This window comes from Taurulus bubalis (assembly GCF_910589615.1).
Source record: "Taurulus bubalis genome assembly, chromosome: 8".
NCBI lineage: Eukaryota > Metazoa > Chordata > Actinopteri > Perciformes > Cottidae > Taurulus > Taurulus bubalis.
The window spans coordinates 25,249,131-25,267,667 of record NC_136596.1 but is presented as its reverse complement, the minus strand read 5'-3'; the positions used below and the strand labels follow the sequence as shown (position 1 = coordinate 25,267,667).

General features: G+C 41.2%; 1 protein-coding gene across 1 annotated transcript in view; it reads left to right on the top strand.

Annotated features, from left to right (window-relative positions):
* fras1 (Fraser extracellular matrix complex subunit 1) overlaps positions 1-18,537 on the top strand; it is a gene marked incomplete at its 5' end in the record, with an annotated part of 223,559 nt that overhangs the window by 73,477 nt on the left and 131,545 nt on the right. Inside the window, 4 exons of the mRNA XM_079222966.1 lie at positions 1,397-1,498; positions 3,411-3,602; positions 9,276-9,365; positions 11,926-12,073. Of these exons, the coding sequence (XP_079079092.1) occupies positions 1,397-1,498; positions 3,411-3,602; positions 9,276-9,365; positions 11,926-12,073 (532 nt within the window). The remainder of the gene's footprint in view (positions 1-1,396; positions 1,499-3,410; positions 3,603-9,275; positions 9,366-11,925; positions 12,074-18,537) is intronic.

Genomic DNA, 18,537 nt, shown 5'->3' with positions numbered 1-18,537 from the left:
AACATGTAAACCACTTTGATTCAAAGCCTCTTTTAAGGATTGCGACTTCTTTCCATTGAACGTGTTCACAGCTGATGTCCTCAGACCTCTTTGCGTCAGCATGTTTGCTCAGGTGAGAACGAAGCCGTTTGAACTCTTAATGAATCAAATGTGAGTTTCAGTCGTCTGAAAAAGAAAAGAAAAAGGATCTGCGCTACAGTTCGTTACAAATCTCTCACAAATCTCTCACGTTTTTATCCCCATTAATACTTCATACTTCGAGGTTAGTGATGTTCAAAGAGCTCTGCAAAGTGCCTCACAGAGTTCTGATCTCTTTGATACACGTTTGTTATAAATGTTATATCAGTGAGAAACGTCTTCTTTCTTGTGAAATTCTGAATTAATCTGTAGCCTCCGTGCTTCGGTCAATATTTAATCGAGCAGTTTAGTCCCGAAGAGGAAGGATCTAATCTGACAGCGACAGGAAGTTGACCCCAAACTGAAACAGATTATATATTTAAGGAGAAAAACACATCAGGCACGGCGGAGGAGACTATGTCTACGAGAGCGAAATGTAAAATACATTAACATTCAGATACATTGACTTGTAGGTGACCTTGTACACGCTCTTCTTCTTCTTCTTCTTCTTCTTCTTCTTCTTCTTCTTCTTCTTCTTCTTCTTCTTCTTCTTCTTCTACTTCTTCTTCTTCTTCTTCTTCTTCCATGTATGTCTGAATAACTAGCAAGAGCAGAGCAGAGAGGTGAGCAGGTAGATTGAGCTGAAGGAATATTGAATATGAGCAACGTCAGATTTTTATATTAATAATATGTGCATAATTAATAAGGGAAAGATATCGAGTAACATTTAAAGCCAGGCCAAGGTTGTTTTTTTCCCCATCAATTCTAAATTTAACTCTCCACATTAAGCTAATTATCTCATTGACTAATTGTTTTGGCACCTCAAAGCAGGCGGAGCATAACGTTTATAATGACATCATTATATTATATAATATATATTATACGGGTCGTATAAGAGTTCAGTTCTCTGTTAAATTTGGAGAGAATAAGGTCTACATTTGATAGCTGCTATTTGCTCCTGACAGCAAAGAGTGTGTGTGTGTGCGCGTGTGTGTGTGTGTGTGTGTGTGTGCGTGTGTGCGTGTCTGTGTGCGCGCCATTTACTCTGCCTAGGCATCCTTTACCGACTCTGTAAGCCGACACAGACAAGTAGACACTCATTGAGTTCAAATGAGCTTTGAGTTTCCCACAATCAGCCTGGGATTCAATGTGTGTAAGGCCATATAAGAGAGATAGACAGAGTGTGTGTGTGTGTGTGTGTGTGTGTGTGTGTGTGTGTGTGTGTGCGTGTGTAGTTTAGAGATGGTCTAAGTGTGTGAATCTGTGTGTATCTTTGCAGCACGGCGAGCAGTGGCAGAAGAACTCCTGCACCACATGTGTGTGTGACCGGGGTCAGTCTAAATGCCACACACACACCTGTCAGCCCTTCACCTGCGACAAGGTGGGTAGCCTCTCACACACACACACACACACACACACACACACACACACACACACACACACACACTCATTTACATTCACTTTTATACAGAATTGACCTCAAACATTTGGCTCTGTGTTGAAATTCTAATAGATGCAGCAACGTTTATTTATGCAAGACCACACAGAAATAGTCTACTGTGCTCTGTTTGACACACACACACACACGCACACACACACACACACACACACACACCACACACACACACACACACACACACACACACACACACACACACACACACACACGCACGCACACACACACACACACACACGCGCACACACACACACACACACACACACCCCCACACACACACACACACACACACACACACACACACACACACACACACACACACACACACACACACACACGCACGCACACACACACACACACAGCTCGCAGCTTCCATCCCGTGCTGGAACTCTTGTTAGTGAAGTCCTTGAATCCAGATGAATCCAGACGCACAAAACCTTAAAGGGCCACGCACATACAAGTGCACGACAAGGCAAAATAAAAGATAACAGAAGTAGAGGAAGTAGTTTAATTTTTTATTCCGAATGGACAAAAGTTGGTGCGCATTGGAGATAATCACAGAAGTTAAATACGTCTTCTCTTCGTGGGTTCTGACTGGAGGCGACCAGCTGACTGAAGATCTAAGGGCCCAACTGAGTTTATATTCTTTAAGCAAATCAAAAATGTATTTTAGCCGTAAGCCACTAAGTAATTTATCAACTAGCAGTAGCACTAAAATCTACCCTTCAACTGGAGGACAACCTTTAAGATGCAGAGAGATGTGCTCCTTGTACTTGTGAAAGGAAACAAGCCGAGAGCTTCGGCAGATAACTCCTTTTATTCTACAAGTGTTCAGACTTCTTCCAAGCTCCTCCCCGAAATCCTATTCTTTTTTAGGCCAGAAATCATTGTATGAGTCCACCTCGCTGGACCTGAAAGCATGAATGAGTTTCTGTAAATCATTCACCCAAAATATATCGTCCCTGTAGTTTTTATATCAAACGAACACAAGGAAATTGTGCATTTGTCAAAATAAACGACAGTTGGTGGTGACGAAGGAACAACAGTGAGTTTGACGTTGATGCGTTTTTAACCGAGCTCTACAGCTCAGAGGCGGTTTCCTCGTCAGTACATTTACTGTTGTTGTTCATGATCTCTTTGTGGGAGTCGGTGAAAAGAAAACACATATGGACATGCTCTTATTGTGGGAAAGTCACTAAAATGAGCCACAAAGAGTCCATAAAGACGTTTATGGTATATTTGTTGATTGCACATACAAAATAAAGAGAAATTTGAATGTGTTGCTTCAGATTTTTGGAAATCTACAGAATATAGAGTGACCCATTGTCTGTTTTCGAAAAACTGCTCGGTGGTTATTCAACCTTTTTCCGTGGAAACCCCTGTTTTGCTATTTCTCTCAAAGTTTCCATCTATTTATAACCTAAAAGTTAAAGTGAAACATTCTCAGCTTGCAGCCCTTTTTCCCTCCGCTGATGATAACAGAAGACGAAAAATTGATGCAAAGAGAAGATTCCCAGTGGACTCGCTCGCAGCCTCCAAACCAGCACTCTGAATAAGCAGGAGAGGAACTAGTAAAGCAGAGCTCATTATGAACCACTCTGTTAATGCACGGACAGACTTTGAACACACGGCCTCCACTTACAGAGGACCTGTCTCCATGAGATCCAGAGGACCTACAGCCCTCAGTCGTAATGTTTCCCTTCATGATGCAACACACACATTCTTATCCGTCTGCTGAAAAACCAACAAAAAAAACAACATTTTCCTTTTTCTTTGTCTCGTTGTTTTTATTGCACATGGAAAACCCAAATGAAACCCCAACCCTTCTCCCCCGCAGGGTCAGACCAAAGTGAAGCGAGCTGGTCAGTGCTGCGACGGATGTGCCGCCGCCAAGGGAAGCTGCGTGTACGAGGGCACGGCGCGTTTCCACGGAGACATGTGGAACGCCACAAGCTGCCAGTTCTGCGCCTGCAACCGGGGTCAGGTGGTCTGCCACAGGGCCGAGTGTGGACGCGTCGAGTGCCCGCAGGTGAGTCTTTGTCACGAACTACGGAGCACAGCTGGCCTCCTCTTTGGAAGATGCAGTTTGTTTTTGTGAAGTAACGTTTTTCCTTGGAGGACGTAAAAAGGCTGGATGAGACTGTTTTTACCGGGATTTTGTTCGACGAGCCAGAGGGCTGCACTTAACGACACAGCCGCGGCCAATAAAATACATGCGAGCACACATATGCCTGGTGAAGTACCCACAGTTATAGCGACCGGTGAGAGTTGATCAGATAATGAATGCAGAGCAGCTATTCTTTCAGAAATGTCCCATTTGAGTGCAAAACGAGTTGAAACGCCACATAATTCAGTGAAAATCTGAAATAACACATTGATAGTGTGTGTAACCTAGCAGAGGTCATACTTATACTGTTTAAGAGTCAGTATCTAACATCATCTATGGACCTGGGGTTGGCTCTAACCTGTTCTAAATTCTCCTACACCTCCCAAAATGCAACGTGTCAGCACCCAGAAATCCCATTTCCTGCCCTTCTAGTGGGCCACTAAAGCGATAATGGGAGATGTCACAGTTACTTTGCTCACAGTTTCCTTACGGCCGGTTTAATTTGCAGCAGTGGAACGTATCAGTTTACTCGCCATCTTCGGTGCTATTTAGGAGATTGGGTTTGAATGGAGGAGAGGGTGATCGTCGGAGGTTAAAAGGTTGGCTGCGGCTTCCATCACAGATAATTCAGTCTGGTTAAGGCTGGCCGTGATGATCTTTGTGGAAGCTGATGGGCACTGCAGCAAAAGAAAAAATAACGACGGTGAAGTAAAACCTGCAGTAGAATCTGCCTGCAGACACAGAAGAAAGCTCACGTCGAAAACCGCGTGGAAAACTTTATATCCGAGATGGTTACGGAACGAACAGAAGCGATATCTGCCAGCTGTGATTGGTTTCTTCCTCATCACGTGTGGTTGGAACCCTTAAAGCCTCTTCATCTTCGTCTACATTGACATCAATGACGGCGCAAAAAAAGGCGACGTGTGAACGTCCCGTTCAAAAGACTTTTCCTGAATGCATCACAGCTTTTTTTTTTTTTTATATATATTTATTTAGATTTTACAACTTTACAAGACAGAACTTTAAGGATACAATACAAACGAAAGATGGAAATAGAAAACAACACTAAAAGGAAAAAATGAATTTGCAAAATAAAATAAAAGTACATAGACAACCACAACAAATAATAAACACATTTGCACATCACCAGTCAGAGATAACTACATCTTGGTTATTAGACTTGGTCAGTTTAAGTCAGCATCGGTGCCAGTATTTTTAATCCGGCAGATCAAAGTCCAGTCCAGAAGGATCCACCATGTCTAAGACCGGTTTCTATGTCTTGACAAATCCCTTGACACTGTCATGAAGGGTGTGGGTCAACTTTTCCAGAGGAAGGACTTCCAAAATACCCTTATACCAGTCGTCCATAGAAGGGGTATCTTTAGAAATCCAGAATTTAAGAATAGTCTTTCGTGCTATATACAAAAGTATTCCAATCAGTTTAGCGTTGCTGCTGCTCCTTGCACTGCTCACTTCAGCTGCCAGAACACATTGAGGAGGTTAGAGTTCCAGGTCATATCCCATCAAAGAAACCACTTCGTCCTTCACTTCTCTCCAAAATGTTTGTATCTTTGCACATTTCCAAAACATGTGTATATAAGTACCAACTTCAGAGTTACATTTACTACATGTAGGGGAACCGAGGCCAAGCCTGCCCCTCAGCAATGGCGTACAATGCAGTCTATGTAGTATTTTAAATTGTCTTTCTTTATCTGTGCTACAGCTCAGAATGTTAAGTGTGTTTTCCATAATTGATGTCCAGACATTTCCTCTATCTGACACTCCATGTCCATCTGCCACTGTTTACAGATGTGGCCAGTGGAGTAATTAAGATTCAGGACAAAGGTTTTATAGACATGGGAAGTGAATCTTTTTGGTATGGGTTGTGTGAGGATTTCTTCCAAAAAGCATATGCTTGGAGCATGTAAGATTTGGGGTATATAATGTCTTATTTGTAGATAGCGGAAGAAATGGGACTGTTGGAGAGAGTATTTGCTCTTCAGGCCCTCAAACGACTGCATTGTTCCTCTTTTATAGAGTTTGACCAGCTGGTCCAGACCCTTCTCCTGCCAGAGCCTAAACACATGGTCTTGGCATGAGGGGGGGAAATCCGGGTTTCGCCATATGGGAGCCAAAAGTGAAAAATTATTCTTAAATCTAAAGTAGACCGTGATCTTATTTCTGGTGTTCAATGTGTTCCGTACAGTAAAGTTATTTTGGACCTCCAGCTTTGCCCTTTTGTAGTTCACGAAGGGGCAGTTTTTTAAAGCGAGTAAGCCACAATTTGTCGACTCTATGTCAATCCATGCGTTTGTAGTCTCTGGATTCACCCACTCGTATATGTACCGCATTTTTGCTGCCCAGTAGTAAAACTTTATGTTAGGGACTCCCAGTCCTCCCTGTTGCTTGCTTTTCTGTAGTTTACTTATTTTCATTCTAACCTTTTTGCCCTGCCAGAGGAATTGTGTGAACATTTTATCCAAGTTAATGAAGAAGCTGTTGGTAATTGAGTTTGGCAGCATCTGTAGAGGGTACAGCAACCTGGGCAGTATATTCATTTTGAGCACGCTTATCCTGCCCAACCAGGAAGCTGGTAACGTTCCCCACCTATTCAGGTCTTCCTTAATGCGTGTTGTGATTGGTTTAAGGTTGAGTTTAACCAGTTTTTCAAGGAAGGGGCCAATTCTAATTCCAAGGTATGTTATCTCCCTGAGTGACCAGTGAAAAGGGAATCCACTAGGTGGCGTAGAGCCTGCCATAGCGCCAATGGGCATGGCCTCGGTTTTTGATAGGTTAACTTTAAAGCCTGATATGTGCCCAAACTGTTGTAGACATTCAAGTAGACACGGGATGGTAGTGTCTATCTCAATCAGGTACAGCAGGACATCATCCGCATAGAGAGACATTTTTTGTACTGTACCATTGACATTAAAACCTCTTATCGCTGGTGTGGTTCTGATGAGCTGAGCTAAAGGCTCAATAGCCTCAATGAGCCTGTAAGACGCCGGATCTTCGGGGTCCTTGTTTTTTTTTCAGGATCAGTCTAATGTTGGCTAGCGACATTGTTTCAGGTAAATGGTGAGTTGTATTAAAGCTGTGATTATAAGTTCTGACTAGATGAGGAGTGAGCTTGTCTTTAAAGGCTTTAAACCACTCCGCTGGGAACCCATCTGGAACTGGTGATTTTTCATTTTGCATCAAAGCCATTGCTTCCAATATTTCATTTTCCTGAATGGGTTTCCCCAAAGTTTGCTAAAAGGTTTTGCTGTTCTTCTGTTAGTGTAGGTAATTTAATTTTAGAAAAGAATTTGTTAAGTTCCTCTTCAGTGCTGTTATTATGCATCACAGCTTTTTAAGGGAACTTCTGTGTTTTTTTTCTACCTGGACCCTATCTTATCATGATTTTGTGTCTAAGTGACTAATAGACACAACATTTTTTTAAATTTTTTTTTAAATGGGTCCATTATTGAGGGAGAACACCACTAGATGTAATGGAATCGCTTGAGGCGACTCCTCACTCTCACTGTTCATCCACAACTAAATGTTTGTTGTTGCCACTGGCAGGCTCAGCTTGTTCTTATGTGTCAACAACTAAACAGGAAGAGGCCCACAGACAAATAAAGCTTTCTTTGCATTTCGCTCGATCTGTTCTGTTTCCTATTGCGTCCGATCGCGTCTCGTTCTAAAATGTTACTTTGCCTCCACATTGTCGAAATCATCTGAACGTCACATGACTCAATAACATCCAGAAAGGTTTTATTCTCTGTTGGATTCTTCCCATAAAAATATTTTCAGTGGATGCTCATTGACGGAGAGGAGTCGCCCCCCCAAGGGATTACACTGCAGCCCGTTTAGCGGACGCCCTCTGCAGCCTTCTTCCTCAATTCTGGACCCATTTTACAAAAAAACGTTGTGCCCTTTTGTCCCGATTGACACAAAAACCTGAGAAAATACCGTCCAGGTTGAAAAATACGGAGGTTTCCCTTGAACTCAATGATAATATCCTCACGTCGGATCCGCCTCAGACTTGACTCTAAACGTGGGAGTTTTTAAGGAAAAAACCCAAACAAAGCACTTGTTAAAGTTATTAGTTCCCATAGATGCCTTGATCCTAGTAAAATGAACGACTTTGGGTTTCGACGCCTCTTCCAGTGTTTTCCCTACGTCACGCAGCTTTAATAATCTCACATTAATATCCCCTGCTGGGGCCGAACAGGCCCCCATTCATCATGCCGTACAGTGATGATTGCAGCTGGCGAGTGTCATTAGCCGTAAGTGGAGTCGTTGGCGGTCATCCAGCTCCAAATCAAGCGAGGTCGCCCCGCTAAGAAGATCACAGTCGTGCTGTTTCCGCCCCGTGTGCAGAGCCAATAAAGGAGGTTGAGGGTTTAATAGGCAGAAAAGGGCACCGGGGGGCCACTTGCACTGATAACGTACTGTACTGGCCCTTTAAGGCGTTCTTAATTGAATTAAAGGCATGTTGCCATTGTAATGTGCAAAGCTGAAAACCCCAATTTAGATATTTAATGTTTTTATTAAAGGATTTCTAGGTGTACGACCTGAGCAGGTTGTGAAAAGTGTTTTAAAGTCCAAAAAATAAATAAAACATTTCATACAAGTTCGATGCCCCGGGGAGGCGAAGAGCAGCACTGTGTACAGATATATATATATATATATTTTTACTATTGTATTGTGTTGCTACGTAAGCAAAAAGCTGAATCCTGGTCATTATGATCAATAATGACGTTTTCAATCAGTACAACACATAACTCTCTCTGCACCACTTCCTGTTTTGTCGTTTTTAAAAGGTCCAAACTCCTCTTTATCTTCTCGTTTGAAACCTTAAGTGACGTTCTGTCTTTATTTCCTGAAAAAAAGAAATAATAAAGAGGTTCATTATTGCCATTATTTTTCTCTCTCTGTCTGTCTCTCATTCTCACTCTCTCTCTCTGTCTCTGTCTCTCTATCTCTCTCTCTCTGCTATTACGGGCGTTCCCTCTTTGCATGTGTCCTCCTCTCTGCTGCTGTTGGCTGTCACTTTTGGTGAAATCTACTTCCCTCTTTACCACCCCCTTGAAAATCTATGACGTTGCGATGGAAACGACAATTTCTCATCCTTTACATGTCAATTAAAACACTCGTTCACTCAGGGTGAAGTCTCTACCAATTACGAAAGTGATACTTTGCCCAATTAATTCTGAAGACCTCTTGCCAGTCTTTCATTCTGGTAGAACAGAAATCCATACACTTAAATCTACGCAGGGAACACTTTTCCCAATTGTTTATAACATGTGAGGATTGCAATCGTATGTACAACGGAAGTGCTTGAGAATAATGATGAATGTACATTTTCTGTCAAGTAGAATGAAGCTAAATTGAACAAAATTGGATTGACTGAAATAACTGGAATACCTGCAGAAGGAGATAGATTTGTGTCACAGATTTTGCTGTTTTGTCGTGCATAATGCTGGATCCAGTTCCTGACTATTAAAAACTCCATCTTTGAGAGTAAAGACTGTTGTACTTGTACTGCGGCTCTCAGGTGATTTCCCTGTAGTTTTAAATCTAAATACATATTTTTCTCTGTATTTTCAGGGATCTAAGCTCATTCACCTACCGGGACAGTGCTGCCCGGAGTGTTCCTCTGAGAAACCTTCCTGTGTGTACAAGGGGGAATCCTACAAGGTACCTTTTTTAATTTTTACTTTGAGTGTGTTTGCACAACAACACCAAAAATGCCTGTTTTAGAAAATTGCAAAATCAGGCGATAAATCCAAACTGTGTGGGTGAGACAAAGACTCCGCAGGGCTTCTGTGTGCTCTCTATTTTCAGAAGTGGAAAGAAAGTAAAGTGGCACTATTAAGTGTCAGTATTAAGCCGGTTATGAATACATAAATACAAAGAGTGAGAGTAAAAGTGTCAGTGACGCAAAATAAACGGGGGTTTTAGGACAGAGCTATCAGATTACTTTGGGCTATTAGGCCTGAAACAAGAAACTCTTGTTTTTCTGCTGTCGACTTCATTATTCACACGAGTAGTCCCGGATACCCAGAATGCAACGGCTTCCATTTCTGACATTTACAGCAGAAGCAGACGGGTTCATTAAAATGCTGCAGGACGGTCAGTCGAGGCCGAGGCTGCCCGAGGAATCCGTTTAGTCGTAAACAAAGACTTTGCTCCTGAACACACCAACACATAAACACACTGACACGCCGGTACACAAACACATAAAGACATCAACACATCGACACACAAACACGTCGACTCATCGACACATCGATACATAAACACATCGATATATAAACACATCGATACATAAACACATCGATACATAAACACATCGACACATCGATACATAAACACATCGATAAATCGGTACATAAACACATCGACACATCGATACATAAACACATCGACACATCGATACATAAACACATCGATAAATCGGTACATAAACACATCGACACATCGATACATAAACACATCGACACATCGATACATAAACACATCGATACATAAACACATCGATACATAAACACATCGATACATAAACACATCGACACATCGATACATAAACACATCGATACATAAACACATCGACACATCGATACATAAACACATCGACACATCGATACATAAACACATCGACACATCGATACATAAACACATCGATAAATCGGTACATAAACACATCGATACATAAACACATCGATACATAAACACATCGATAAATCGGTACATAGACACATCGACACATCGACTCATCGACACATCGATACATCGATACATAAACACATCGATACATAAACACATCGATAAATCGGTACATAAACACATCGACACATCGACTCATCGACACATCGATACATCGATACATAAACACATCGATACATAAACACATCGAATCATCGACAGATCGATACATAAACACATCGATACATAAACACATCGATCATCGACTCATCGACACATCGATACATAAACACATCGACTCATCGACACATCGATACATAAACACATCGATACATAAACACATCGACTCATCGACACATCGATACATCGATACATAAACACATCGATACATAAACACATCGACTCATCGACACATCGATACATAAACACATCGATACATAAACACATCGAATCATCGACAGATCGATACATAAACACATCGATACATAAACACATCGATACATAAACACATCGATACATAAACACATCGATACATCGACAAATAGATACATCGATACATAAACACATCGATACATCGATACATAAACACATCGATACATAAACACATTGATACATCCACACATCGGTGTATTAAAAACTGCTGTCTACCGTTTCTTTATATATAATGTTAATATTTACAGTAAATAACTAACGGGGATAATAATTCACCATCATTGTGAATAATAATTCACTATCATTGTTGACAAGAAAATGCTTTTATTTTTAAAATATGCTGGCGAGTCAAGATGTTCAGTTTGAACAAATATTTTGGCATCATTTAAAGCATCCCATATAAAAAGAAGAAAAACATTCTGATAAAACAACAATAACGATACTTCCTCTCACGGCTCAGTGCTGTGGAGATCTGCTGGTGAACTGGTAGCTCGTGAGGTGAACTGCTTCAGATGAGCTCCAGACGCCGAAGCCTGCAGGTTTTATTTTCTCTCCCTTTTAGAGAAGATCCTTTAACGGGAGCGGGTTGTGAAGGAGTTCAACAAAGATCTCACGGCGCCTGTTAGTTTTCTGTCAGGAAAGTTGTGATTCCGTGATGTGAAGCCTTCGTCCTCGTCTGTAAGCTTTTGACGTCATGCTGGATTGCTTGGAGGAAAAAAGCAAGTCTTTACCTGTGAGTTTTTGTGTGAGTGGCGTTCCCGCTGCTTGACTGACTGTCCGTCCTTCAGTCAGTAAAAAAACAAATACAAAATTCTGCTTTGAAAATATGTATAAAAGTCTCCCGACTGTCGAGCTTCTTTTATAAGTGACACATGCGGTGCATTAGCATTCAGCCGGCGCCCGGTCAGCGTGGCTTCCTTTTGTGGTTCTGCTTCTCCAAAGTTATAATCCTCTGTTGTTTGGTGTGTTTTTTTTTACATTCTGTCGCTCCCCTCTAAATATATTCGCCACAGTCCACAAAAACAGTTTCAACCTCCACATTCGCCAGGTCTAATAAACTATTTCATCTCCCTTCGCCTTTGTACCCTCGACCTTCCCCCCTCGACCTTTACCCTCTCAGGACCTGGCTCGATGGTCGGACGGCGGCTGCCGGGAGTGCGAATGCCGCGGCGCCCAGGCGACTTGTTACCTGCGCTCCTGCCCCACCTGCCCGCCGGGCACCCTGGTCGTCACCCGGCAGGGCGGCTGCTGCCCCGAGTGTCCCCAAGGTACGTTGCTGCAAAGGATGCTGGGTGTTTGTGTTAATGTGTACTAGTGATCCTCTGCTCCCCATTTAACGTGGACTTTTGTTTGTTTTCGTCTCATACTATGGAAGCCCTTTTCCGCCTCAAAAAAATTCAAAAAGAGATAACAATATATAATTATCTCATTATTATGACTTTATCTCATAATTTCGACTTTCTATCTCATTATTATGACTTTTTATCTCATAATTTGGACTTTATTATCTCATAATTATGACTTTTTATGTATAATTAAAACTGTGCTACTCCCAGGAGTAATAATGGGGATGAGGTTGTCATTTAAGTTTCTTATTTTATGCACATTGTCATTTACCCCGATATCGTGAAAATGTCCTCCACACATAAACATAACACGAACGAGCAAAAAGAGTGTGAATGTCACACCGCGTCTCCGCTCACTGACAAATCCCATCACGCTTTGTTGCATGTCAATGTTTTCTTCCTGAGCTGTGGGTGCTGGAGTTGGCTTCTGTACTTTCTCTTTGACTGAATACTCCCCGTGGGATTATTTGTGGTATAAAATCTGGGACACAAGAATAAAGTTGTCTCATTTTTTATTTTTTTTATCTGTGAGATTTTACATAACGTCACAGTTTTGACGGAAATGGCTGTGTTAACCCTCGACCTCCCAGCGAGGACCACTGGAGGGGAATCAACCACCGTGAGGAACCACAGTCATCGCAGAACGTTAACACACTTAAAAAAAACATTTTAAAAACGACTTTTACTTTGTTGGCCAGTTTTCCATGTCAGAATAAATACATCTCATTAAAAATTAATGAGTGCAAAAAAAAAGAAGCTTTTTGCATGATACGGTGTCACTGTAATGGTGACCTCAGTCCCAGTAGGTGCACATACATATATATATATATATATATATTTTTTTTTTCAACCTGTTTAAGCAGGAAATATCACACATTAAGAAAATACTCTAAAAAGGCATTGAATGATGAGGCTAATTTCCTTCTATATGCCACACGGTCACATTCCCACACAAACTGTTTCACGTCCCTCTATTAAAACAAAACAAAAAAGTTCTTCTGTCTTATTGACACAGACTGTCAGCAATTACACCCAAACAAACACATGTTAATATCTCATCTAGTTATATACCCCAACAGGCAATTACACAGCGGGGACGACGTTGTTAGGATTAATGGAGACTTATAATTAAGTTTGAGTGAATAATTCGTCATCGGAGGACACACACTTACTGTCTTCCTGGTCTCTGAGCTTTATACTGTTTAGAGCATTTTTCTCAGCAGCAGCATATAAACTACACAGTATTTTACAGTCTAATTAGTTTGGGTACACAACAGGGGGAAGCCTATAAAACGTAGCCTCTTAAAAGTTCTGTGTAATTCATCAGTTTCACAAATCATCACATTGGTTATTAATGATGTCTACCTGCTGGTGCAGAGACTCGCGTTCAGCAGCTCAGTCTCTTATGGATTTAAGTTCATAATGAAGGTACTTGGTGCTCGGGTGTTTGAGCTCCAAACAGCATAGTTCCCCCTTCAGTACAAATGGTTCGTCTCCTCCTAGTAAAGTAGAGCTCAACAGTGAGGCCCAGCAAGAGTTAAACCCTGATAAAACAATACAATAGTTGAAACAATGAAACCAATCAATACGATACAAATAAATAAAATAATTTAGTCAAATAAAATAATTTAGTCAAATAAAAATAATTCAGTAAAATCAAATGATTTAGTAAATAAAAAAATATTTAGTCAAATAAAATTAAGCAGTAAAAAGCCAGTCTGTAAAAATGGATGTGAAAAGTGATTTCATAACAGATTAAACGAGTGGTTCTTCGTGTCTTGACACATTCCAGATGTCTATGAGTTTTTAACAGCTTCACCAAAGAGACATTTCTCTCTAAACCTCTCATTAGATTTCATTTTAATAACTGTCCGAGGCTTAAAGAGGTAAAATTGTCTAATATTTTTCTCCTTTCCTTCCTTGTTAATCATCTCTTAGACAAAAAGGAGCCTGACTCCCACTGAACTAAACTACCTACTTTCATACATACACTGTATGTATGTATGTATGTATGCATGTATGTATGTATGTATGTATGTATGTATGTATGTATGCATGTATATATGTATAAATGATAGTTTAGGATAAACTCCAGCGCTTGAAATGACACCGTCTCTCTTTACATATTGTACATTCTGTTCATGTGTTCGTGGTTTATCGAGGGGTTAAATGTGCGTTTCCATATTAAAGCTCCTGGGGCGATCGTGTGCATGTCTGGGTGAATACTATGTAAAATCCAATGTGTGTTTTTCATGCATACGCAGCAATTTTCTCTAATGTGACTGAATGAATAATTCAAACGTGCACTTGCACCTGTCATCACCTCGCAGCTGGTGCACGTCAACATGCGTGTAGCACAGTAACGGTGTCATAATGCACACATGCATGGCTCAACAGAGTGATTTAAAACGTGGTTTACTTCACTTTACATTCATGATGAGGGACACGTGTGTTCACTCGTCTGCTTGGTTGCGGCCAATTGGATTTTTCAAACTGTGTGTAGTTTGCAGCTAAAAATAAAAGAAGAAAAACCCCAGACCTCTCTTTCCCTCCAACTGGAAGCGGACATCTTTAAGCCTATTAATCATGACTATCTATTAGCCAGAGGTCAGCAGCCTCTCCTCTCATTGGGCAGTGCACACCAGATATACTGTAAGCGTGCCGCGTTCAGGTGTCATGCACACACGGTCCATCTATGCCAAATGAGGCTTTTGACATGCAGGTATATTGCTATTCAGTGCGAGTATATAAAACCAGTAGATCGGGGGACGTCTTACTGGTTAAAATATTTTTAGCGTGATACATATTCGGGCCTGCTTTAAGGATAAGGATTAAGTGTTAAATCCTCCTTCTCTAACCTTGGAAACGACTCCAGAGACGCCCTCATCCGTCATCATGTCAAAGGAGAAATGTTCAGGGAACTCTTCTGACAGAAACGGAGTATTTTCTGGGCCTAAACTTCGGCGGAAAGCAATCCTTCCGTCCCCAAAGACTCCACAACGCGATGTCTTTGGGCACCGGAGGGAAACGCAGCTTTGTAACAGCGATTATTCATGTCCGACGCGACCAACACTTCTGGCAACGATGCATCAAAATTGAACCCTTTCAGCGATAATGCGCAAAAAATATTCTTTTCCCAAACACTCAGAATAAAATCATAACATTGTAACAATTTTACATGGCTCTGTTATTATTGTTATTATGTTAAACAATGTAACATGAATAGCCGACTAGATCATTTCATGCAGCTATCGTATTATAAGGCTTCTGTAGTAGTAAGAGTAGTAAATAAAACTACCTTAAACGTTAAAGTGACACATTAATGCATAAATAATTATAAGTCAAGTAATAGAATACAAGTTATTTTGAAATGGGCCATTCTGCATTATCAGTATTTTTGCTTTTCATACTTTAACTATATTTCTGATGCTAATACTTTCACTTCAGTACGATTTTGAATGCAGCACTTTTACTTTTAACAGACTTTTGTTGTATTGCTACTTTTACTCAAATGGGCTAAATTCAGATCAAATCTATGCTTGAGGGATGTTGCCTCCACATGGCTCTCAACATGGCGTCGGTGGCTGGCGGTAAAAGCGCTAACAGTATATATATATATATATAAAATGTGCTGCTAAACATGTAGTGCATGTAGTACGTCCAATACTGACGCAGGGAGAAGTCCCCCCCACTTCTTTTGGGGGGAGTTGGAAGCTTCATAAATAACTTCTCTTCCTTCTCCAAGGTTGGATCATTTATTTAACTTTCAGTGAGATTCCCAGGAGGGATTCTGAGAGAATTGATGAATTCACTTGTGTGCATCTGTAACCAATCTGCAACACACACACACACACACACACACACACACACACACACACACGCACACACACACACACACACACACACACACACACACACAAGGGATGTGGTCCTCTCCGATCCTCATTGTCTCAAGTCTGGCTCACGATTGAATGCTTGGCAGCCGGATGCACGGCCGACTCGCTGAATGGTGCCGTGTCCTTTTTTTGGGAATCAGGGTGTGACATTACTGTGAATCACCAGCCAAACTTCTGGTAAATGTTGGCTTTGGTTGGTGAGTTGTGGGCTTATTCTCTCCGTCGGCGTGACAGTCTGAGTTGGAGGTCGGCAGAGAGAGATTCGTTTTCTTCTCTTCTACCTGTTTCTCATGACATGTGGTGACGAAATAGCCGCCGAATATGAACACAGGTGAGAAGTTTTTGTGGTAATCAGGTGGCTGCGCAGTTAGTCACGCCTGGATCCACATCTCCGGATGAGTGGTTTTCCAACTTTTTTTGTTGGAAATCACAGATGTATTTTTTTTTTTTTTGCGCCTCAGGGATTCTGGCTCGCTATGCTGGGGAGGAAATGGAAGTGCAGTGTTGCGAGCGTCAACGCAGCCTTCTGTAAACAATGTGTGATCGCTTAACTTGTGCAGTCAGTCAATGTGGGTTTACCCTCGGGGGAGGGGGGGGGGGGGGGGGGGGGGGGGATCCCATTCACTTCTCAGCTGTCAGAGCAAACAAGAAATAATCGTGTTGCTATTCAGGTGGAGTTTTGTGTTGTTGTTGTTGCAGCAGAAGCAGCTCAGGATAGATGAGATACTTACCCAGCGGATGCCAGAATATATGCAAGATTATTGGTGCATTACCACTCGCTGAAGCATTGGACACTGAATAGAGAGACAAGCATTCGTATTATCCCCCCATCCTAGCCTCTCCAGTCTACAAGTGGTGTCATTTCCTCCATTTCTTCCACTTGTCTCCCTCCTCTCGTCGCATTCATCACGTCCCTCTGCCTTCTTTTGACAAGCGAGAGGTGTCTTCTGACTTCCAGATAGGATGAGCGGCGCTGCTGTCAGCCCGGTTTTGCGGACGTGTGAAGAGGTTGCGGGAGTTTCTGAAATTATTATTATTATTATTATTATAATTTTTTTAGACCAATGATTGTCAATTTTTATAAGCTAGTTTATTTTTTTTCAAAAGAACCCAAAGGACACACAAGCTTTTCTCCGTAGGATACTTCCTTTGCCTTCACAACTCCCCTTAGTTGAAATAAATACATAAATAACAACTTAAGAAACCCAGAAGGAACAATTTTTTTTTGGTCACAAGTGCTCGGACTTATGGAAAGTTATGAAGAGGTTTATGCAGTTCAAAAGAATCCCAACGCTATGCCATGATTACCCGCAGTGTTGTAAAATAAATAATCATATTTATTTGTTTCTTTGCATTTTCATGAGATACTGAAACTGATACTTCTGACTCGAGATTAGCGGTGGGAAATAAATAAGGACATTTTTTCATATACTATACATACGTACAATTTTTAGGTATACTTTCTCCTTTTTTTAAATTTCTGCTCCTTTATACTTCTGCTCCACTATTTTACTGCATTAGATACAGTAGATTGATTGATTGATTGATTGATTGATTGATTATGGGTTACGCTACCTGTTACCGGTTACGCTAAAAGTATGAATCAGCTCCAGCGTTACGAGCTGCAACATTGAAGTGATGATCATCAATAATATAATATACATTATTCCGCTTAATGAGTATTTTTGCTGTGGCACTATATGTTTATTTTAATGGCAGTGCTTGTGTACTTTTACTTAAGTACAAATATGGACACAGAACTTTTACTTCAGGCTAGGCAATATGTAGAAAATCAAATATCACAATATGTTTTGACCAAATACATACACTAGATGGTTATTGTGTTGGTTTTGTGTGGTTGAAATTTGGAGATAATCAATAAAGTGGATGCAATGACTGAAGTGAATAAAGGACATATCAGAACATAATAGAACAGTTTGACAAGTTCAGAAGACGACATCACTTCACTTTTTGCCATATTACAATATCCAAAAGACGACACCGAGCCTCATATCACGCTATTCCAGAGTATTTCTACGCTGTTACGTTTTACTGAAGCAAAAGCACTTCTTCTGCTTGTCAACATGGGAGTAATCGTGTACTTTTAGCAGTAACTGAGCTACAACAGTGAGCTTCTGTTGGCAACTTAAGACTGAAACGGGCCGGAGATGAAAAGGTGTTTCTGCAGAAATGGCAGCAGGCCTGGAGGACATGTTGAAATAACCCGGAGGTGCACTTAGCTAATAAACAAAACAACATTTACACATGGCTTAATAAGTGTTTAATTACTTTTAAGTGCAGTTGGTCCACATATTAAAGATACATGGCTGCGCTCCCGATGTTGGTGTAAAATGTCAGACCAACTGGGAACCAGTGTGGGCGGTGGAAGCACTTAAACGCCTCGTCACTAAAATGCACCGGTGGATTAGCTGGCAGGCAGCAAAACTCCCCGCAGGGGGGAACTTCTCCAACAGTCTGACTGTAGAACCA